This window comes from Ylistrum balloti, unplaced genomic scaffold (assembly GCF_031769215.1).
Source record: "Ylistrum balloti isolate Yb309-2 unplaced genomic scaffold, AGI_CSIRO_Ybal_v1 Utg371360, whole genome shotgun sequence".
Classification (NCBI taxonomy): domain Eukaryota; kingdom Metazoa; phylum Mollusca; class Bivalvia; order Pectinida; family Pectinidae; genus Ylistrum; species Ylistrum balloti.
In genome coordinates, this window is record NW_026782721.1 from 343,873 (window position 1) to 369,437 (window position 25,565).

General features: G+C 36.1%; 1 protein-coding gene across 1 annotated transcript in view; it reads right to left on the reverse strand.

Moving 5' to 3' along the window:
• LOC132562185 (uncharacterized) overlaps nucleotides 1-25,197 on the reverse strand; it is a 95,135-nt gene extending 69,938 nt beyond the window's left edge. The window contains exons 1-2 of the mRNA XM_060226917.1: nucleotides 25,041-25,197; nucleotides 17,103-17,228 (exon numbers count right to left, since the gene is read on the reverse strand). Coding sequence (XP_060082900.1) covers nucleotides 17,103-17,228; nucleotides 25,041-25,197 — 283 coding nt within the window. The remainder of the gene's footprint in view (nucleotides 1-17,102; nucleotides 17,229-25,040) is intronic.
• Between the last annotated feature and the right edge of the window lie 368 nt (nucleotides 25,198-25,565).

The following is a 25,565-nucleotide window of genomic DNA, read 5'->3' on the forward strand; positions in this document are numbered from 1 at the left end:
TAATCCATCCCTAAGATAATGTAATAAATTCTAGCAATTGTTAATCATATACTACCACACATATCTGATGTCAATTTACCTGCTTTGTTGAAAAATCCAAATTTATTGAAAAAGTCATCGTTTATAAAGTTAAGTGTGATGGATGGAAAGAACATGAAGTTAACATTTTCTTCATCTGTATCATGGTGCTTTCTTTCTCCTTCAGAGTGTCGTCGCATAGGCAGGAGGTGTGTTCTTCCATCCCCACTCTCCCCTCTCACAGGGAACACATTGTGTTGATACATCACTAAGGTCTTCACAGACCAGAGTTTTCCTAGCATACAATGGCAGATTAATGGAACATCATCAAGTCATTGATGTCTGTTAAAGATCTCTGAAAAAGCTGCTTTATCATTAACACAGGTATTCCTCAGTAATAAAAACTTCTTTCACCTGTGTAAACCTGCGTATTTAAACCCAGGTAATATCAGGTCCACAAACTTGTGAATATCCAGTAAACGTCCCTCGGTCCTCAGAAACTTTGAGTGTCATGCTGTAGGTATGTTGGCTTCATCAGGTTTAATGTTTCACTAAGTGGTCAGTAATGGCTGTTCCAAATTCAACAAATGTTTTATCAATACTTCAACAAAAAGGGCAACAGATGTAAGTTTTTCACCACAGTAAATACATGTAGCAGACAACTCTCGTTATTTCCAGCCTCAGTCTCTCACCTGTCCTGATGGCCACAGAAAGGTATATCCAGCCTCATTGAGAAACAGGTAAAGACCTACCTGCCTGACGAAGCCGCAGATACAAATTGTGTATTATTCTACCTGTCTCAAGGAGCCACAGGTATCACACAGAGACCTGCTTCGTGGAGAAACAGGTACAGTGGGACAGATCTGCTGTGTTCATTACTACCACATACAGGAACAGCTCTATGCAATTTAGTTCATTGATTATTTTGAAATAATTTTTCCAATCCAAGGCCAACTTGAAAGCACCTGCTCAATAGTATAAAGCATACACTTCCAGTACTGTCCACCGATTTTACAATCGTACATGAAAACTTTGTTTGAAGTTTTTGCTGGGGATCATATCAGATTAATCCCTGTTTGTCCAGTATTATAAAACAGCTATAACACACAATGATATAGAAACAAAAGTGTGGACGGAACAGTCAACACCTACACTCCGCCATACAGGTACAAACTCCTCCATACCAATGAAACCAATATTGAATATATTCTATATTTGATTGAACTCAGGTCATACAGTTGGATTATTGTGAGAAAGAATTTACATAAGCTGTAGGTCACGTATCATTGGGCAGAATACATGGTATATCATAGTAAGGTGGACATGTTTCAACAGACAGCCATTTAAAGGGAAAACTCTACCTTTGATTAGTATGAAAAGACTGATTTTGTATATACAATAACAACCATTGAATGACATCTGTACTATCTCCTCGCATTGAATTATGGAGCCTATACACAAAACATAGCATAGAGAGCTTACACTTGATAACAACCACCTTTTACAACAACATCCAACACCCAACTACTGATCATAGAGTACTCCATTAATTATTTCATGACTTTGTGTTCTGAAAATCATGGACATTTAATCAAATGAATATTTTAATGCTGTTTTATCTTTTAATTTTAAATTTACACTTGTGTAAAAGAAATGGTTCAGTGTGACTTGTACATGGTGTTAAATACGTCTCTATCACTCAGCTTTGGGGTCTCTGTGACAGATCTTTATAATGAGGGAACTGCTACAGACAGTAAAGTCTGCATAATGAGTGAACTGTTGTAGACAGACAAGTCTGTGTAATGAGAGGGACTGCTGCAGACAGACAAGTCTGTACAATGAGAGGGACTGCTGTAGCTGTAGACAGTCAAGTTTGTATAATAAGTGAACTGCTGTAGACATACAAGTCTGTATAATAAGTGTACTGCTGTAGACAGACAAGTCTGTATAAGAAGTGAACTGCTATAGACAGGTACGGCTGTATAATGAGTGATATGCTTTAGACAGACAAGTCTGTATAATGAGAGGGACTACTGTAGACAGACAAGTCTGTATAATGAGTGAACTGCTGTAGACAGACAAGTCTGTATAATGAGAGGGACTACTGTAGACAGACAAGTCTGTATAATGAGTGAACTGTTGTAGACAGACAAGTCTGTATAATGAGTGAACTGCTGTAGACAGACAAGTCTGTATAATGAGAGGGACTACTGTAGACAGACAAGTCTGTATAATGAGTGAACTGTTGTAGACAGACAAGTCTGTATAATGAGTGAACTGCTGTAGACAGACAAGTCTGTATAATGAGAGGGACTACTGTAGACAGACAAGTCTGTATAATGAGAGGGACTACTGTAGACAGACAAGTCTGTATAATGAGTGAACTGCTGTAGACAGACAAGTCTGTATAATGAGAGGGACTACTGTAGACAGACAAGTCTGTATAATGAGAGGGACTACTGTAGACAGACAAGTCTGTATAATGAGTGAACTGTTGTAGACAGACAGACAGTTCTATATATTTAGTTAAGTTCTCAGACAGATCTCTATCATGAATAAACTGGTCTAGACATTAGGAACACTAACCTTCCTGTTCCAGCTCTGACTGTGTCTTTTTCTTGTCTCTGGGTACTGAAGTAGAAAATCTACAATATTTCTACCTTTCAAAATATGTCTACAAAGAGGAAATCCCCGACACTTTAATGTTCCTGATGATTCAGTTTGATAGGTAAATGCTGTGATCATTCAGTGCAGGATAACTTTTACTTCATCACCTTGAATTTTACATTACAAGCTTTATTTATGACACATGTATAATGATCATTCACAAATCTCAATATGTAATCCTTTTTACTTCAATCAATATTCAGAACTGTACAATGAACACATAAACATACTTTTTTAAAGTAGACAAAGACATCACATCAAGAGGGAAATTTAAATCTATGTATAAAGAGGATTAATTTCCCCTCTGTAGAGTGGACACAGACATCACTTAAGGACGGTAACTTGAACCTCTGTTTAGTGGACACAGACATCACATGAGGCAGGTTACTTGAACCTCTGTTTTGTGGACAAAGACATCACATTAGGACGGTAACTTGAACCTCTGTTTAGTGAACAAAGACATCACATTAGGACAGCAACTTGAACCTCTGTTTAGTGAACAAAGACATCACATAAGGACGGTAACTTGAACTTCTGTTTAGTGAACACAGACATCACATAAGGACGGTAACTTGAACTTCTGTTTAGTGAACACAGACATCACATAAGGACGGTAACTTGAACTTCTGTTTAGTGAACACAGACATCACATAAGGACAGTAACTTGAACTTCTGTTTAGTGAACACAGACATCACATAAGGACAGTAACTTGAACTTCTGTTTAGTGAACACAGGCATCACATAAGGACAGTAACTTGAACTTCTGTATAGCGGACAAAGACATCACATTAAGAGGGAACCTTAAGCTCCTATGTTGCAGCCAAAGACATCATATTAAGTGGGAACCTTAAACCCCTATATTACAGTCAATGACATCACATTAAGAGGGAACCTTAAACCCCTATATTACAGTCAATGACATCACATTAAGAGGGAACCTTAAACCCCTATATTACAGTCAATGACATCACATTAAGAGGGAACCTTAAACCCCTATATTACAGGCAATGACATCACATTAAGAGGGAACCTTAAACCCCTATGTTGCAGCCAATGACATCACATTAAGAGGGAACCTTAAACCCCTATGTTGCAGCCAAAGACATCATATTAAGAGGGAACCTTAAACCCCTATGTTGCAGCCAAAGACATCATATTAAGAGGGAACCTTAAACCCCTATATTGCAGCCAATGACATCACATTCAGAGGGAACCTTAAACCCCTATATTGCAGCCAATGACATCACATTCAGAGGGAACCTTAAACCCTTATATTGCAGTCAACGACATAACATTAAGAGGTAACATTAAACCCCTATGTTGCAGTCAATGACATCATATTAAGAGGGAACCTTAAACCCCTCTATTGCAGTCAAAGAAGTGGGGGGAGAGGAGAGATAGAGGAACCAGGAACTGCATCAGGTTTACTAGGCAACATACCAGATTACAAATAAAATATCAATGATTTAACTGAAGTCAGGAAAAATAAATTCACCAAGCCTGTCTACTTCAAAGCCATGTGGACAGTATCCAAACAACTGTGAGAATCCAACGCAAAGATCAAGTAAACACAATACCAGTCACATAAACCAAGGAAGCTTTAAAATAATACTCATTGTTTGCTTGGAAACAAGTTGAAATGGTAAAGAGAATTCTCCTTCAACTGGTGAAAAAAACTTGACAAAGTTTATTCAATTATACGACTGTTCATTATTTACACATTGCACTTGAAGGTTAGCTAGCAAGCTGTACACATTGTAAGTAAGCATGCTGACTGGCAATGGTCAATACATGCATTGTTTAAAAATTTGAACCCAAGAGCCTGTTGATATACAGTATCATGAGGTAATGATACAATGTGGTTCTGATGACCTATCTGTCCTCCTAGGTGAGAACAATTCATGTGGATATTAATGAAAGAGGATTGACTTACGATATCACAGTGGGAATCACAGTGTTATCACAGTGGTATCAGAGTGGTATCACAGTGTTATCACAGTGGGAATCACAGTGGTATCACAGTGGTATCACAGTGTTATCACAGTGGGAATCACAGTGGTATCACATTGCTATCACAGTGGGAATCACAGTGGTATCACATTGCTATCACAGCGTTAACGTAGTGGGAATCACAGTGTTATCACAGTGTTATCACAGTGTGAATCACAGTCTTATCACAGTGTTATCACATTGGTATCACAGTGGTATCACCATGGTACCACAGTGTTATCACAGTGGTATCAAAGTGGTATCACAGTGTTATCACAGTGGTATCAAAGTGGGAATCACAGTGGTATCACAGCATTAACGTAGTGGGAATCACAGTGTTATCACAGTGTTATCACAGTGTTAATCACAGTCTTATCACAGTGTTATCACATTGGTATCACAGTGGTATCACCATGGTACCACAGTGTTATCACAGTGGTATCAAAGTGGTATCACAGTGTTATCACAGTGGTAGCAAAGTGGGAATCACAGTGGTATCACAGTGTTATCTCAGTGGGAATCACAGTGTTATCACAGTGGTATCACAGTGTTATCACAGTGGGAATCACAGTGGTATCAGTGTTGTCACAGTGGTATCACACTGGTATCACAGTGTTATCACAGTGGTATCAAAGTGCTATCACAGTGTTGTCACAGTGGTATCACAGTGTTATCTCAGTGTTATCAGTGTTATCACAGTGTTATCACAGTGTTATCTCAGTGTTATCAGTGTTATCACAGTGTTGTCACGGTGGTAAATCCTAAGGCCTTACTGTAAAGGAACTTCCCCAACTGTAAATAAAACTTTACGATGGTCAGTATTCTCTGTTGGTGGCCAATTTAAACCATCAGTAATAAACAAGATGACCAAACCTGGCGATCAAACTGACAAATATGAACCTTAAGGCATGGTCACCTGCCTAACCAAAACTAACTTTCTTGGTTGGCATTTAAAACAATTAAAGTGACTATTTTAAACCAAAGGGGTATGTGATCCTAATGTGAACAAGTGATGTGATGTGAGTAGATAAACCCAGTCTGTACATGTGATAAGAGTGGATAAACCCAGTCTGTACATGTGATGTGAGTGGAAAAACCCAGTCTGTACATGTGATGAGAGTGGATAAACCCAGTCTGTACATGTGATGTGAGTGGATAAACCCAGTCTGTACATGTGATGTGAGTAGATAAACCCAGTCTGTACATGTGATGTGAGTAGATAAACCCAGTCTGTACATGTGATGTGAGTAGATAAACCCAGTCTGTACATGTGATGTGAGTGGAAAAACCCAGTCTGTACATGTGATGTGAGTGGATAAACCCAGTCTGTACATGTGATGTGAGTGGATAAACCCAGTCTGTACATGTGAGTGGATAAACCCAGTCTGTACATGTGATGTGAGTGGAAAAACCCAGTCTGTACATGTGATGTGAGTAGATAAACCCAGTCTGTACATGTGATGTGAGTGGATAAACCCAGTCTGTACATGTGATGTGAGTGGAAAAACCCAGTCTGTACATGTGATGTGAGTGGAAAAACCCAGTCTGTACATGTGATGTGAGTGGAAAAACCCAGTCTGTACATGTGATAAGAGTGGATAAACCCAGTCTGTACATGTGATGTGAGTGGAAAAACCCAGTCTGTACATGTGATGTGTACATGTGAGAGTGGAAAAACCCAGTCTGTACATGTGATGTGAGTGGAAAAACCCAGTCTGTACATGTGATGTGAGTGGAAAAACCCAGTCTGTACATGTGATGTGAGTGGAAAAACCCAGTCTGTACATGTGATGTGAGTGGAAAAACCCAGTCTGTACATGTGATGTGAGTGGATAAACCCAGTCTGTACATGTGATGTGAGTGGATAAACCCAGTCTGTACATGTGATGTGAGTGGATAAACCCAGTCTGTACATGTGATGAGAGTGGATAAACCCAGTCTGTACATGTGATGTGAGTGGATGTCTGTACATGTGATGTGAGTGGAAAAACCCAGTCTGTACATGTGATAAGAGTGGATAAACCCAGTCTGTACATGTGAATAAACCCAGTCTGTACATGTGATGAGAGTGGATAAACCCAGTCTGTACATGTGATGTGAGTAGATAAACCCAGTCTGTACATGTGATGAGAGTGGATAAACCCAGTCTGTACATGTGATGTGAGTGGAAAAACCCAGTCTGTACATGTGATGTGAGTGGATAAACCCAGTCTGTACATGTGATGTGAGTGGATAAACCCAGTCTGTACATGTGATAAGAGTGGATAAACCCAGTCTGTACATGTGATGAGAGTGGATAAACCCAGTCTGTACATGTGATAAGAGTGGATAAACCCAGTCTGTACATGTGATGTGAGTAGATAAACCCAGCCTGTACATGTGATGAGAGTGGATAAACCCAGTCTGTACATGTGATGAGAGTGGATAAACCCAGTCTGTACATGTGATGAGAGTGGATAAACCCAGTCTGTACATGTGATGAGTGTGGATTACGCCAGTCTGTACATGTGATGTGGATAAACATCTTGGAATGTGATGTGAGAGTAGAAACACAATGATACTGTACCTAATGTTTTAGATCTCCTCAGGCCACCTGTAGAATACACACAGTTAAGGACCATCAATATATAAATATCAAATTACTTTTTATAAGTGAGTGAAGGACCACCATTTTAAAGTTTTACAAATAAATCAAATAAGTTAAGAACTACCAATATAAAATTTAGAGATCAACACACTGTCAAGGTAATGACCATCAACGTAACATTCTACAATCAAATTACTGGCTAGTTATAGAGCAAAGAATATTTCTAAAAATACTGATCAACTTACAGGCAACTTAAGAACTATCAAAATTGAAAAATATAACTCCTTTAAAGGCCAAATTATAAAACAAATCAATACACTATCAAGTCTGAGGGGTCCATCAGTGTAAATCTCTGTAAAAACAAGAGGCTAGCAGCCTTGACAGTCACCTAATATAAGCAATATTGCATGTTATGGTAAAAAGGTAGTTATCAAGTGAAAACAGAAACAGAAACTGTGACACTGAATATAGTAAGCCAGTATCAATACATTTTCCTATGAAAATTACAGTAAAGTTTAAAAAAAACTTCCTTCCCAGGAAGACATGTGAGACCCATTAGGTAATAAAAGCACCTTCTTTGCTTTCGTTCATGAAGAGCATTTGATACTACTATACCTGGGTCTGGAGAAGAAGATTTCTGAAATTTAAGTCAATTTGACCTGCTTTTGGCCCACTCCATTAGACCCTGGGGGTCAGTCAGGGTCAATACAAGCATACCATCAAGTTGTCATCCTTTGCTCATACTGCTAACCAAGTTTGAAATATTTCAAATGAAAATTAAACAAATTTTGCTCAAAAATCTATTTTTCCCATATAAACTATAGTAAACTTTAACCCCTCCCCATAGGGAAATGCCAGATCCTGGCGCCATCAATTCACACTTTTCGTAAAGCACCATAAGATGCTTCCATCCATGCAGAGCACTTGATTCTACCATATCTTGGAGTTGAACAGAAGATTTTTGAAGTCCAAATCAATTTTATCCCTTTTGGCACTGCCCCTCATGCCCCTGGGGGGGTTGGGATTGTATAATTCACAATTTTGGTTCATCTTAGGCCAGGGAGGGTTCCTGCAAAATTTGATAGAAATTGGATCAGGAGTTTTTGAAAAGAAGTCTAAAATGTTAAATTGTTTACGGACGCACGACGTACAACTCCGATGAAGGTGATCGCAACAGGTCACCATGAAAAAAAACCTATGTAACATTGAAGTTAAAAACCATCAAACAGAACTCTACAAAAATTCCCTTTTATCAAATCTCAAATCCAATCTAGATGACACATTTTGTTGTGTGGTAGTCATTTTGCCTTGTTAGATATAGAGACTTGAGATTTCTATTTAAATGAAGACCAGACATTTATATAATTATTGATTCACCCGTCGATAACTAATGCCATTTATAAAATGTTTTCTATAATAAATTGGTGACATTCCAAAATGTAATGCACATAAAAAAAAAACTTGCATGCCTAAATGTAAAGGACACCAGTCTACCAAATACACAGGTATTAACACTCTGTGATTAAAAGTTGTTCAGAAGCATATATTAATGCACCAATGGATTTTAACAGCAAAGTTTATATACACATACATAGAATTCCAGTGGAATATTTTTACCTGAATATTCTCAAGTAATTCAGGTAATTACTAGTCTAACACCAAGAGGCCCAAGGGCCTTAATGGTCAGCTGAGTTACAACGCTTCTTGTATACATGCCATAGAAACAATTTTGTTAAATAAAGTCATATAACTTTAACTGTATTGTACATATAATACAAATGTAAATTCTGTATACATTAACTGCTGTCCTATGATAAAGCTTCCAACCAAGTTTGAATTAAAAGAAATTACTTGCAAGATTTGAATTTTCCATGAACAGCAGAATGTTTTTGAAATTTCAGTCAATTTGATCCATTTTTGGTCTTGCCCATCAGTCCCTTGGGATCAGTCAAGGTCAATATGTGCATCTTTTATAATTGTCATCTTAACAAATAATGTTCAAATTTTCTTATATAAACTAAATTTTATCCCCTCCCCACAGGGAAATGTGAGACCCTTGAGTCATGAAAATATTAATTTTGGTAAAGCATCTGAAGGGCTTTCCAGCCATGAAGAGTACTTGGTTCTATCATACCTGGAATTTGGGAAGAATATTATTGAAATTTCAACCAATTTGACCCTCTCTGGCCCCTTCCCAGAGGCTCCTGGGCGTTGGGGACTATATAATATACACTTTTGGTGCACTTTTAACCATGGAAGGTCTTTGTAAAATTTCATTGAAATAATTCAGGAGTTTTTCAGAAGAAGTCGAAAACACACGACAATTCTCTGAGCAAAACACCATTTTACTCTACAATATTCTCCTTAAAAATTTATTTTGATATCACAATTATCCTGTGAGTGCCTTAAGACACAAAGTCAAACGTGATCATTAACCAGAAAATTAGACAATTTATCGGAATAGACATTTTTTCAATAATGTCTCGTTTAACACCTTGACACAAAGTTCCAACAAAAAAAAACAAAAAATTTAAAATCATTGATAAATTAATATCCTTCTCTTGTCAAATACCAATAGATGGGCTAGTAACTCATCTGTGGAATCATGCCTGGTTTTATTAGAGAGAAACAGATACTATAAAAATATTGGTATTGTATTCAGTGGTTAATTATGAAGTGACATTATAAAACAGTTTTATGACTATGACTTGTGAAGTGACCCATACTGACCCTTTATGATAGAAGAAGTAAACCAAGCATGAAGACAATAGAGACGACACAATGGCCAACATGGATAGCACTACTGTAGGAGTCTTCAGACTAATGTATGTGTAATCATACCATTGTAAACCTACAGCCATAACACAGATCTAACATACAGATGTAGAATGATCTTAGGGAACACAATTACTGCTTTAACCAAAAAGATGGACAAACTGCCAGCTATATACAGTTCCTAGGAGACAAACAGCTTGTGTTCAACAGATAACCACCCTATCTAAAAAAAAAACTCTGATCTTAGTGACAGGCCTGGGAAAGAGCATATGTCTTCCGAATACTACTACAAGGATTCAAAAATGTTGAAAAACTTCAGCAATGTAAAAGATATCAATGTGAACGAACCATTCAACATGAAAACAAAAGAAGAAAAACATTGGACACTTATCTATATAGCAACACAGTTGTTACAGAGGCAATATAAAGTTATACATTTGAATGATCACAAAAGTAAACTAACCAACACATATAAAGGTACATGGCTGAAAATCCACTAATATACAACACATACAAGGTACATGGCTGAAAGTCCACTAATATACAACACATACAAGGTACATGGCTGAAAGTCCACTAATATACAACACATACAAGGTACATGGCTGAAAGTCCACTAATATACAACACATACAAGGTACATGGCTGAAAGTCCACTAATACACAACACATACAAGGTACATGGCTGAAAGTCCACTAATACACAACACATACAAGGTACATGTCTGAAAGTCCACTAATACACAACACATACAAGGTACATGGCTGAAAGTCCACTAATATACAACACATACAAGGTACATGGCTGAAAGTCCACTAATATACAACACATACAAGGTACATCGCTGAAAGTCCACATATCTTGTTAGTGATGGAACATCTTGGGATAAACACCATCGTTGTTAAACACAAAAAGATGGTTTGGAATTTTACCTTCCAAGAGTGATGAAAGTGGCCCGTCCAACAGAAGGAACGGTAACTGTTGACATAGGCTCTGTTGTCTTTGAGCCTTCATCTCAGCAGCAACACAACTGACTTACTAAAGCATTGCTCTGGCACAGAAGGATATCACAGTACTCCTACCCACACTGGTATATAATGGTATGGCAAACACCCAATACCTTCCCCATCCAGGCAAATCTTGGTGTGAACAAACCAGTGGCAGTACGCCTTTGTCATGTGTTTGTCATGTGACTTATATCCAATTAAAAGTTAGGGTTCATTGCATATCTCTGTTACAATTAATCCGGTAATATAGTTTGATCATAAAATGACCTGTGTAATTTAAAGTTTTGTTTTGTCCATTAACAAACAATGTCAATCTTTTGATCTCTTCATACAATGGCTTCAAGCTCTAAACTTACTTTAATTTCAAATACAAAGTGCTTTGAGTGTCAAAGAGAGTAGGACTTACAAAAGATCCAATACACGTTACACACCATGATATAATGAGAAACTTTTTATCCATTATCTCTATAGATGTTGGAGAACAAAACTTAAATGAAAGGCTGTAATATTGTCAGGTAATAATTATATATCCTTAACAATTATACTAAAATATACCACCTTTACACTTCTATCACTCAAACTTTGGACTCACTTCCAATTTCAAAGTCTTCCTAAAAATTAATATTTATCTGTAAATATCACATTTTAAATGGATTATCATTTAAACTCCAATATATCAATACAGTGGAATAAAGATTTTTTTTCTTGTCATAGATTTTTCATTCCAGTCATTTGAGGGAGTTTTTGTCCTAACTGTTTAAGGGATTTTTTGTCCCAGTTGTAAGAAGGATTTTTTACCCAAGCCCTTTGAGGGATTTTTTGTTCCAGCTGTGAGAGGGATTTTTTACCCAAGCCCTTTGAGGGATTTTTTGTCTCGGCCTTTAGCGGGATTTTTTACCCAAGACCTTTGAGGGATTTTTGTCCCAGCTGTGAGAGGGATTTTTTACCCAAGCCCTTTGAGGGATTTTTTGTCCCGGCTGTGAGAGGGATTTTTTACCCAAGCCCTTTGAGGGATTTTTTGTCCCGGCTATGAGAGGGATTTTTTACCCAAGCCCTTTGCGGGATTTTTTGTCTCGGCCGTCAGAGGGATTTTTTACCCAAGCCCTTTGAGAGATTTTTTGTTCCAGCTGTGAGAGGGATTTTTTACCCAAGCCCTTTGAGGGATTTTTTGTCTCGGCCTTTAGCGGGATTTTTTACCCAAGACCTTTGAGGGATTTTTGTCCAAGCTGTGAGAGGGATTTTTTACCCAAGCCCTTTGAGGGATTTTTTGTCCCGGCTATGAGAGGGATTTTTTACCCAAGCCCTTTGCGGGATTTTTTGTCTCGGCCGTCAGAGGGATTTTTTACCCAAGCCCTTTGAGGGATTTTTTGTTCCAGCTGTGAGAGGGATTTTTTACCCAAGCCCTTTGAGGGATTTTTTGTCTCGGCCTTTAGCGGGATTTTTTTACCCAAGACCTTTGAGGGATTTTTGTCCAAGCTGTGAGAGGGATTTTTTACCCAAGCCCTTTGAGGGATTTTTTGTCCCAGCTGTGAGAGAGATTTTTTTCCCAAGCCCTTTGAGGAATTTTTCGTCCCAGCCATTAGAGGGATTTTTTGCTCTATCCCCTTGAGGGGTTTTTGGAAGACCTGAGTATAACACAATGAGTTGATGATCTCTAAATCTCCCATCAACAGAACACAAATATACACTGGTACTGTTAATACACACAAAATAATTGTAATATGATTGCAGATGATTTCTTACCAGCAGTTTACTGTTTATCAACTCTGGCTTGAGTAGATAAAGGTATTTATTAGTCATCAGATTGCAATTTGTGGTCATGTATTTAGATCTAAGAAAGAAGAATAAGGAAAAAATGACAACTTTGTGAGGACACTGTAATACTGGCGCTGAATCTGTACACACAGACACAAGGACAACTTTATGAAGACACTGTATCATTGAAACTGAGTCTTAACAGACAGACAAAAAGACAACTTTATGAAGACATTGTATCATTGAAGCTGAATCTGTACACACAGATACAAGGACAACTTTATGAAGACACTGTATCATTGAAACTGAGTCTTAACAGACAGACACAAGGATAACTTTATGAAGACATTGTATTATTGAAGCTGAGTCTGTACAGACAGACACGAAGACAACTTTATGAAGATGCTGTTTCATTCTTAATGCTGCAAACATCTTCCAAATGGACATTGATAGAACTGTCTGTAAACTCTGTAATCCTTCTGATGAGTCCTTCTCTTTCAGCAACTTTTCCAACATTGGTGATGTAATGGAGATGAAACAGTCAGAATGTTTGGGGCTGGCTGAAATATTGCAGGCAGGATTGAGAAAGGTTTGGTTAGGTTTTCCTGTCTGATTAATTGGTTGGAAATATCTGCCACCAAGTAGGAACTTTTGTCTCTAGACCAATACAGCAACATATTAAGTATGTCTCTCCATATATTGTGTAGGAGTCATCTCAGGATGATAATTGTGACAGGACAGGTTTAGAATCATCTTTTCTATTCTCTGCGTAGGGTCCTGGGTCTTGGTGATTCTGTATGAAGTTTATAGATCAACAATATAATGTAAGGTTTATGTTTATCCTATTATAGCTTGATTTAATTTCACCACCACAGTGCCCTAAGTGGTTGAGTACAACAAAGTAGCAGCTAGTTGTGATTGAGGCTGTGGCAGGGCAGCCTGTACATATGACTGGAGATATAAGGGACAGCATGTTACCCCTCTATTTGTTGTTGGAGCAGTCTATCAGCTGTTTTATCTATAGACAGCTTCAAGCCATTTTGTCTTCCAGGTCCTGCTATTAGATCACCATTTGCTGCTATATGTAATCAATCTTCTCTGTCATTGGCATTATTGCCAAGTTTTTTTGTTGTTTTTCTTGGCAGAAAACAACTTGACAATAAATTTGAATCTAACTGCTACAATGGCAACAGGAGATATGACGTCTACTTTTATAAATGCAGTTTAAATCCTCATTAGTTTGCTGTTCTGATCTTTCCTGATAACCATCATGGTGTGTCATGAAACATTCCTAAGTAAGAATTATTCAGATCAACTCATTCACATGAAACCTACAGATCAAATATATCAGAACTAAGGTTTTTTAAGTTTTTTTTTTGTCGGGAGTTTTCATCCATTTGAATATGTACACAGGTCATAGAGAATTTCTATTTGTAAAAGTGATTAAAATTAATTCCAGCAAGCTACAACCTATTAATAGTGTATGGATCTTGATGATAATGAGTTTCTGGCAATACATTCATTTTGGTTCATGTTTAAGAACTTTAAAGTATGTGAAAGGATTTTCTTTCTTTCCTCCCTCCATCTCTCTTCCCTCCTGTCTTTCTTTTTCTTTCTTTCTTTATTCCTTTCTTTCTTCTTTCTTCTTTTCTTAAGGGATGCAAAAACATTGTCTTTACATGAATTACGGACATATTTCAATGTAGCATATTGAAGTTCTGATCGTCTTTGGGCCAGTATTTCCTAATAGCAAATTGAACTCTGAACAACCAAGTACATTGTAGAATCACTCTCAATCCACAGCTTCAATCATCTGCTATATACCAATACCACTGTCCATCCTTGTCAAGGTCAGACTAAAATCTCACCAATTACCATGCTACAGAAACTAGAGTCATTGCTACTCTCATGCCTCTATTACCTTAATTACAGCAGGATTGAATTAATTTATTATGGTGAAGAAAACTAAATGCAATGTGCCCAGTGTTCCCAAGCAGAGTGAGTGACCTAAAGCGTGGAGTCAAGTCCCTGATGCTAGAATCAAATACTGGTAAATATTATTATCTAATGAGTAAGCAAATCTTCACCAATAATAAAATGTAAAGTAAATACATCTACAAATGGTAGCATTGCCTCGCATACTGAAATCTAGGCCTCCTTTTTCACCAGCCAGTTCTAATAATAAACTAAACACCCGCAGTAACAACCTACCTGTAGCAGCAGGTATAACTTCACAAGATTCTGTCAAGTTTTAAAAAAAAAATTTGTAAAGACACCACATTCAATTATACCATGTGTCTGAATTAATATTCATTGAATTCTATGTTATTTGACCAACCTGCAGCATGACAATGATCCTCCAACGCACGAAATATTGTCTATCAACAGAACCCTTTCAATTACTATAAATCATAGCATGTTCATCATTATTGCTTTTTTCAGAACATAATACAAAATTGTATTTTACACAGAAATCGCTCAACAACTCTTCCTACTTAATAATACCTGGATTATGTAATTTCTGTGCTCAAATAAAACATGCCGTAAACACGGCAATTAACGGTAAAATCAATAAATCTAATACCTGGCTGACAACCCAATGAACTGAAATAACACTTAATTCCTAACAATGCCAAACAAAGACTATTACATGATTTTTATTCAGAATTTCATAAGTCATATTAACTTTTACACCAAATGACTCCCACTTCTATAATTTCCCCAATATCTACTTACTGTCTGGTACGTCAGGTAATCATAACAAATTTGAGATCGTAATTAGACTTGGTATAGAACAGTAATAAATAGCCGGTAGCAAACAATAAATTTAATCTGCTCTTCATTTCATTCTATTCCTTTTTTTTTCCTTGCAAAATGAAAGCTCTTTGTCTGATAATACTTTGGCTTATATCTTACAACATGCAATCAAGAATAATTGGTATTTCCAAAATCATATCTCTTAAAATACTTTGGGATCATACCTGAAAACAAATATTCAATACATGCATAAAAAGGATGAACAAGTGAAGCAAATGCTAGATTTTTTTGAAAGTCTGAGAGTATGATGTTTCTAAACAGTTAAAATCTAAACTTTCAACACAATACACACAGCAAATAGAACCTCATGAAGTAATAGAACACAAAACATCAAATGTATCGTACAAAAAAGTGTAAGAGACAATGAGTTATCTCCCCTTATTTTAAAAACTGTATGAACCCTGAATAACAGATTTTATCTAAGCTAATTAAATTCTACAGCACACACAAATTTAAAAGCTCTAAATATACCGTAGCAGGATAACTAGCCGTATGTATTTCATTAGTTCAATACAATGTTTACTGCACCTAGCACACAGATAAGACAGGATTAGAACATGTTTCATTGGTATTTATACCTGTAACACCTTCAGTGTGACTTAATCAGAGAATAAAGTGCAGTAGGTGTTAAAATGAGTGGTTGTATGTGGAGAAATCATCCCACTCTTCTTGTGACTTTATCCAATGTTGTTCACTAACTACTTTATCTTCTAATTCTGTTTATCCTAGTTTTAGGCAACAATTTTATCACTTTATTTATCTATTTTCTTTATCAAGTAAGTAACTGTAAAGATTCAGTTTTCCTAAAATTTTGAGATGAATGGGAATTTTTTCACTTGAATTATGAAACAAACAAGAGGCACATAAGGCCTGTATCGCTCTCCCTGATCTTAAATTTTGTCAACATCCCCTTACTCATTCATGTCTCCTAGCATTTTGTTTAAAAAAATTGACAGATGAGAGATGATGGACAATGAATGAGGGATAACAGATGTAGCAGTTTCCCTATAGCTCACATGGCCCTTCCGGCCAGTTGAGCTAAAAAAGTTTTTGTTTTTGTTTTGAATGCATCCATTTTGTTGAATATTTATTATTTTTGAAATATCAAAAAATATAAACTTCAGAAATGACAACATTTACAATCAATCAACTTTCTTGTATTGTTTTATCCAAACAATAGGATCTATAGCAAAAAAAAAAAAAAACATATTTTAACATTGTATAAAGAATACATAGACAGAGATGTCCACAAATCTTTTTGGTCCTAACTTCTTCAACTTTCCAGTAATGGTTGCTTAGTCTTAGTTTTGCCAGTAACTTTCTATAATTCAAAATAAGGTATTGATGAGTAATTTATCTCCACATTAATTTTTCTTGAGTTGACTGTTTAAGAACTCTTTACAGTATTGAAAGTTGTAAAATATTTTTGACTGATGCGTTTGATAGATGAAGAATGTGTAGCATATAAGTGTATACTGGGCTTACCATTTTTGACCTCATCAGAGTCCGAGTCCGAGTCACTGCTATCACTGGTACTGCTCAGCACACAGCCATAGGTCTTCTCCCACTCTGCGTAGGAGGAAAAGTTATGTCGAAAACCTTGGTTTCGACCTGAAAGCGAAGCAGCACACGAGCTTTAACATGGATTTTCAACCATCACCAACTAGTAACTGTAGCATACAACAGTCAGTTGAAAGTGCTTGCTTATCATTTCATTTTCATTTAAAGAAAATTTCATTTAAAAATATTGAATTATTTTTTAAAGTGGAGATTTCATCTTTGCACCAAATCAATTTTCAAAACATCATTTGACCTATATGGATGAATGACATATCTAATCTGTTTTATACTCTTTAATCCCAACAAGTACCTGACAAAGATTACTTGGTATACTATTTCAGAAATATGATCACATGACTTTCACCATCAGCAGAGTTATCTACCTTACAGATTTTCTTTAAAGTCAGATATAACTGATGTCAATAATTAAACCATCATTTTACATTAGCATTTGTTTAAGTACAATATTTGTATAATACACGTGTTAGATGAAAAAAGATTTTGTCCCATTCTGTATCTCCAAGTGAAAATTTTAAAAGATTGAGAAGTATGAACTGAACATATTTTAATCAGAAGATTTATCACCTCTGATTTTGACAGGTATGGTTATCCAATGAAAACACTATTATGTTTCATATGGGAGTTGTGTTTGAAGAGTTATCTCCCTTACACAATTAGTAATTAATCATTTCTGATTTATTTACCTGACTATTACTAATGTATGCATTGTTCATTAATTGTGTCACCAGCCTTACTTCTAACTCTGAGTTACACGTACTTAATAAGATTCACAATACCGAATTGTTGATACATAAAAACAATATATTTTTATCTTTATTAATACAAAACCAAAATTAAAAGGAGGTCATGCTTGTTACACAAAAAAGTATTAAAAGGCAAATTTAAGTGAATAATGTTTGATCAAACACCATCAATCTTGATTTTATATTTAGCAATGTCTCTAGATTTATCTAAATGATTTAATGATAAAATGGTAAACAAAGCACTTGTAACCGTAGTATGGGTATTCATCACTGACTGTATTGTATCTACATCAAATTATACTATGTCTGGCCTCTAATGCCACAGCAGTCTGGTCTTGAATAAAACTACCGATCAAAGTTGTCACTTGAAACAATTTGATCTTGGTACTACATACATATAATAACTTATAATTTTAGAATTTTGAGAGTTTACCACTGTTGGAAGTTTGATTTTTATGTAACAGCTTACTGAATTTTCAAATGACCCAAAACATGAATGTTTTATAACTAAAAGAAACATTTCATGGAAATACAATACTGGTCTTCTCTTAGTTAACTTTACAATGAAGTAACAACTTTGATTAATTTAATTAAACTATGACACTAGCTTCAGACAAGGCCTGACTTTCACAGACACAGCTACAGAGCCTGGCGACACGTGCGAAATGTAATACTACCTTCACTGAGAGCCTGACTCTCTGTGTCTGAGTGATTGTCAGATTCAGAAAAATCTCTTGGATCATCCAACTCCAAAGGAGTTAGGTACTTACTACGAGCTGAAAAATATCAGTAAATTATAACACAAAGAAATCTATTATTACAAACATCATCAATGTAACATTATCAATATTGTTATATATTATCATTACAAATGCTCAACTTTCAACAGAAAATCACTTTTTTGGTAAATTTTCTATATCAGGGATCTATTACGACAGTTCCCACCAATAACATACATTATGTGTATCATCCCTGTAACCCCTGGAAACTCGAAGACGAGTTATTTCCTGGAGGGGGAGTATGTATCTCTTAAGCTTGATAGGTCTAGCGTCAGACTAGTAAGCCAGGGGTCTTGGGTTTGATTCCTAGCGGAGGCATTGAAATAAATAATAACCTCTGTTACATGTTGGTTTATATATCAGGGATCTACTACATCAGGTCCCACCAATAACATACATCATGTGTAATATGTTGGTTCAGCCCCATTTTTATATCAGGGATCTACTACGTCAGGTCCCACCAATAACATACATCATGTGTAATATGTTGGTTCAGCCCCTTTTTATATCAAGTTACTACATCAGGTCCCACCAATAACATACATTATGTATAATATATTGGTTCAGCTCCTTCTTAATATCAGGGATCTACTACGTCAAGTCCCACCAATAACATACATCATGTGTAATATGTTGGTTTAGCCCCGTTTTATATCAGGGATCTAGTACATGGTCCCTACATTATCATACGCCATTGTCTGGGCCATTTGCAAATCTTATTTACGGGGCTCAGCCTCTTCTTAGAAAAGATCACAACAATATACAGGAGTAATGAGATCCTATGTTAAACAGTTGTCAACATCCGTTTCTCTTCAGTTCAGTGAACACGAGTTAAGGACACATGATAATTCAAAATATATTTAAATCCACTAAATACCATAGAGCTCTGATACAATAACTATAACAATACTTCTAATAATAAATATTATAGGAATCACTCGTCAAGAATACACACTGACAACAGGCCAAGAAATTCCACTTGGCTAACCCCATACACTGGACAACCATAGAACTGCTGACATGAGTAAACCTCATACAAAACATTCTGCTGTACTCAAGTCAGCTGACAGCCTGGGAAGATTGTCACCAGTACATTGTCTGATTCTAAATAAATCTTTTAAGTCATATGCGTTTGAATTCACATTTTGCTGAGATATTTTGTATTTCTTTGGACATGGTCATTTTTTGATAAAATTTCTCCAGATTGATAACATTGTATCATTGGTTTTGACAAATACAAAAGCTGGGATTACAAAATACAAACTCATCTGGAATATTGCCTTAGTAAACCTTTGTAGGGTTTTCCATGAAATTCCATTGCAAAATAAACTTGTGAGCGTTGATTGAAATCGAGTGAAATAAACAAAGGGTGATAACTCTATGATATAAGGAATGTAAGTTACAAAACACAAACTGGACAGAAATATTGCCAGAATATACCAATATATCAAGTCTTGTGAAATTCTATTGGGAGATAAAGTTTCTAGCGCACTGACAAGAAGGTGTAACATGAGTTTGGGCCAAATCCTTTATCCCGGTCCAAACTTTGTTTGTGAGGGAATAAGAAAGCTGAACCTTTTTTTATGGGCTTTACTTTAACACATTCATCCTTATCATTCCCACAGAAAAACAGGTGTGTGTAGTTATATGACAGTTCATCTATTGGAATCTAACATAAAAAATTTAGTATGACTTAAGTCTAAGTATTACAGCTGGTAAACCAAAGAAATTCTTCCTTGGTATAAAAGTTCTTAATCTCCTTTTATATCTGTCCCTGAACCAACAACCATCAAAAGCAAACATATATTTTAAGGTGAGAAGTAGTAAAATGATCAAATAGTTAGAATGTCCATCCAACCAACAAACATCAAACAAAATTACACAGCAAATTCAACGTACTGATCCATATATCTGTCAGTCAATTAAAAGCATGTAAACAGACATGTGGAGATTTTCACCTTTACAGAACTACTCAGGAGCGATCCTTCCAAGGCCGTTTTTTCTTTACCTTTAAAGAGTTCCACCACTAATGACTGTCACACTGACTAATTATTTGATCAACATGTACATGAATTTTCTTTATTCTACATCAATTAAACCATTTTTTGTATTTGTTGTGTTTGTAAAACTTAAGTACATGTCTCTAACACGATCTTTTTTTCACAAATTACATGAATATTATGATTTATAAAGACCAGGATCTTTCCCTTTGTTAGTCGTTCAGGGATCTTCTCATTAAATTTTAATTTGACTTGAGATAAGCTTTTTACAAGCCAATTCTGTTTGACAGGCTACACAATGGTTCTAACAGGAACCATTAACTATGGAGAAAGGCCCATTTGTCACTAGTGTGTGTAGGGACTCCAACAGCTTTTGTAGGTTACTAAAAAGGGCATCTAAAAAGTCTGATAGGTAAGTGAGCAACACGCTTACCACTAAACTGTTCAAAATGTAAATCAATTCTAATAACGCTTTATTACAGCCAGATTGTAGGAGTTATTACAGGAATGTTCTGTAAACACTCAGCACTGAATGTGTCCATTTTGTCAGAATCAATACGACAACAGCTGCACACAAGTTTCAACTTACCATGGTAATTTGCTGTGATTAAATTTATTTATTTTCATCTCATAACCTGACAGGTACCAATACTTCTGATCGATAAACAGAATCATTAGCTCTAACAAAAATCTAAATTTCAAAGATTTGGAATAAGATTTTTTATTGCAGAGAAACACGACAAATAGTATACAGGAACATTCGTGCGTCAATTTAACAGTGTCATCATGGAATTTGATACCTTAAATACCTGTGCGAATATGACGGAATTGGACACTCCAAATACATGTACAGATATCACCACCACCTGTGTTAAGTACCAAACATACCCCAGGTCCTTATATACCCCAATACACATCAAACTTATCTCACATACCCTTTACTGGCACTGGGGATCAAACCACAAAAAAACAATTGTCATTTACATATTGTGATAACATCATATTTCAAACCTAGACCTTACAGAAATAGTTACAGGACTTTCCACAAAAAACAAGTGATAATCTATTGAAAGCATGTGTAGGCAACTCTTCTTAAAGTTTTTTTAAAATAGCTATCTAAATTAAGACAGATTAGAGAAACTACTATTAAGTACACAAGAGAATCACAGAAAGGGTGTTGTTTAAAATGTTAGCACAAAGTCAGTTCTTTATAAACAGTTTAGTTATAAAGGGTACTATAAGTTCTTTATAAATAGTTTAGCTAGGAAGGGTACTGTCAGTTCTTTGTAAATAGTTTAGCTAGGAAGGGTACTGTCAGTTCTTTGTAAATAGTTTACCTAGGAAGGGTACTGTCAGTTCTTTATAAATAGTTTAGCTAGGAAGGGTACTGTCAGTTCTTTATAAATAGTTTAGCTAGGAAGGGTACTATAAGTTCTTTATAAATAGTTTAGCTAGGAAGGGTACTGTCAGTTCTTTGTAAATAGTTTACCTAGGAAGGGTACTGTCAGTTCTTTATAAATAGTTTAGCTAGGAAGGGGACTGTCAGTTCTTTATAAATAGTTTAGCTAGGAAGGGTATTGTCAGTTCTTTATTAATAGTTAACCATGGCAGAGTGCTGTCAGTTCTTTATAACCAGTTTAGTCAGGAAGGGTACTGTCAGTTCTTTATAAACAGTTTAGTCAGGAAGGGTACTGTCAGTTCTTTATAAACAGTTTAGTCAGGAAGGGTACTGTCAGTTCTTTATAAACAGTTTAGTCAGGAAGGGTACTGTCAGTTCTTTATAAACAGTTTAGTCAGGAAGGGTACTGTCAGCTCTTTATAAACAGTTTACCATGGAAGGGTATTGTCAGTTCTTTATAAACAGTTTAGTCAGGAAGGGTACTGTCAGTTCTTTATAAATAGTTTAGCTAGGAAGGGTACTGTCAGTTCTTTATAAATAGTTTAGCTAGGAAGGGTACTGTCAGTTCTTTGTAAATAGTTTACCTAGGAAGGGTACTGTCAGTTCTTTATAAATAGTTTAGCTAGGAAGGGGACTGTCAGTTCTTTATAAATAGTTTAGCTAGGAAGGGTACTGTCAGTTCTTTATAAATAGTTTAGCTAGGAAGGGGACTGTCAGTTCTTTATAAATAGTTTAGCTAGGAAGGGGACTGTCAGTTCTTTATAAACAGTTTAGTCAGGAAGGGTACTGTCAGTTCTTTATAAATAGTTTAGCTAGGAAGGGTACTGTCAGTTCTTTATAAATAGTTTAGCTAGGAAGGGTACTGTCAGTTCTTTATAAATAGTTTAGCTAGGAAGGGTACTGTCAGTTCTTTATAAACAGTTTAGTCAGGAAGGGTACTGTCAGTTCTTTATAAATAGTTTAGCTAGGAAGGGTACTGTCAGTTCTTTATAAACAGTTTAGTCAGGAAGGGTACTGTCAGTTCTTTATAAATAGTTTAGCTAGGAAGGGTACTGTCAGTTCTTTATAAATAGTTTAGCTAGGAAGGGTACTGTCAGTTCTTTGTAAATAGTTTACCTAGGAAGGGTACTGTCAGTTCTTTATAAATAGTTTAGCTAGGAAGGGTACTGTCAGTTCTTTGTAAATAGTTTACCTAGGAAGGGTACTGTCAGTTCTTTATAAATAGTTTAGCTAGGAAGGGGACTGTCAGTTCTTTATAAATAGTTTAGTCAGGAAGGGTACTGTCAGTTCTTTATAAATAGTTTACCTAGGAAGGGTACTGTCAGTTCTTTGTAAATAGTTTAGCTAGGAAGGGTACTGTCAGTTCTTTATAAATAGTTTAGCTAGGAAGGGGACTGTCAGTTCTTTATAAATAGTTTAGTCAGGAAGGGTACTGTCAGTTCTTTATAAATAGTTTACCTAGGAAGGGTACTGTCAGTTCTTTGTAAATAGTTTACCTAGGAAGGGTACTGTCAGTTCTTTGTAAATAGTTTACCTAGGAAGGGTACTGTCAGTTCTTTATAAATAGTTTAGCTAGGAAGGGGACTGTCAGTTCTTTATAAATAGTTTAGTCAGGAAGGGTACTGTCAGTTCTTTATAAATAGTTTACCTAGGAAGGGTACTGTCAGTTCTTTGTAAATAGTTTACCTAGGAAGGGTACTGTCAGTTCTTTATAAATAGTTTAGCTAGGAAGGGTACTGTCAGTTCTTTGTAAATAGTTTACCTAGGAAGGGTACTGTCAGTTCTTTATAAATAGTTTAGCTAGGAAGGGGACTGTCAGTTCTTTATAAATAGTTTACCTAGGAAGGGTACTGTCAGTTCTTTGTAAATAGTTTAGCTAGGAAGGGTACTGTCAGTTCTTTATAAATAGTTTAGCTAGGAAGGGTACTGTCAGTTCTTTATAAATAGTTTAGCTAGGAAGGGGACTGTCAGTTCTTTATAAATAGTTTAGTCAGGAAGGGTACTGTCAGTTCTTTATAAATAGTTTAGCTAGGAAGGGTACTGTCAGTTCTTTATAAATAGTTTAGCTAGGAAGGGTACTGTCAGTTCTTTGTAAATAGTTTAGCTAGGAAGGGTACTGTCAGTTCTTTGTAAATAGTTTACCTAGGAAGGGTACTGTCAGTTCTTTATAAATAGTTTAGCTAGGAAGGGGACTGTCAGTTCTTTATAAATAGTTTAGCTAGGAAGGGTATTGTCAGTTCTTTATTAATAGTTAACCATGGCAGAGTGCTGTCAGTTCTTTATAACCAGTTTAGTCAGGAAGGGTACTGTCAGTTCTTTATAAACAGTTTAGTCAGGAAGGGTACTGTCAGTTCTTTATAAACAGTTTAGTCAGGAAGGGTACTGTCAGTTCTTTATAAACAGTTTAGTCAGGAAGGGTACTGTCAGTTCTTTATAAACAGTTTAGTCAGGAAGGGTACTGTCAGCTCTTTATAAACAGTTTACCATGGAAGGGTATTGTCAGTTCTTTATAAACAGTTTAGTCAGGAAGGGTACTGTCAGTTCTTTATAAACAGTTTACCATGGAAGGGTATTGTCAGTTCTTTATAAACAGTTTACTATGATAGTGTGTTATCAGTTCTTTATAAACAGTTTACCATGATAGTGTGTTGTCAGTTCTTTATAAACAGTTTACCATGATAGTGTGTTGTCAGTACATTATAAGAACTTTTATAAAATTCTGAGATGAGACCCATATCTCTCTTTGTGTTGTACACTATAGGAATCTGTATATGTAGAAGTATTTGGTAGGTATTGCTGGCATTGACAACTCACTACCTCCTTGGCTAAGGATTGATCTCGAATAACAGCTTACAGCAAGTCAGACAATAGACGGATTTATTCTGGTAGCCATTTCCAATGCTCAGATATAAGGTACTTACACTTTCCAAAAGCAGTAAAGTCCACAGGACGAAACGACAAATCAATTTCAAATGGATTTTCATGCTCGCGTCCAAAGTTATTGCTGGTGTTGTAGCATGCTCCTGATGGCCTGCTGTTGGGCCTAGTATGTCCCTTGTACTTTCCAACGGTGGTCATAACGATGTATAGTACCACAGATCATAATTTCCAAGTTCTACTGAAGTAATTCCTTATATAGCCTTTATAATGAAAGGCATCAAACACAGGAACCAAACACATGTAATATCCATGGAATACGTCCAACATTGCTCCTACATGACAAGAGTCACAGATCCTTGAAATATTAATTAGCTGCTGTTAACACCTGATGGCCACTTTACACTAGTGGTCAATCATGGTACCTTATAACCAACAGGATTTACATACAGTGCCTACAATCCTTATGTTTGGTAACATAACATACCGGCTGTATTAATACCTATACCCTAATACACCGGCAGCGCCCCCAAGTTAAGAGGAGATTAAGTGATTAACAAAAGATCAGA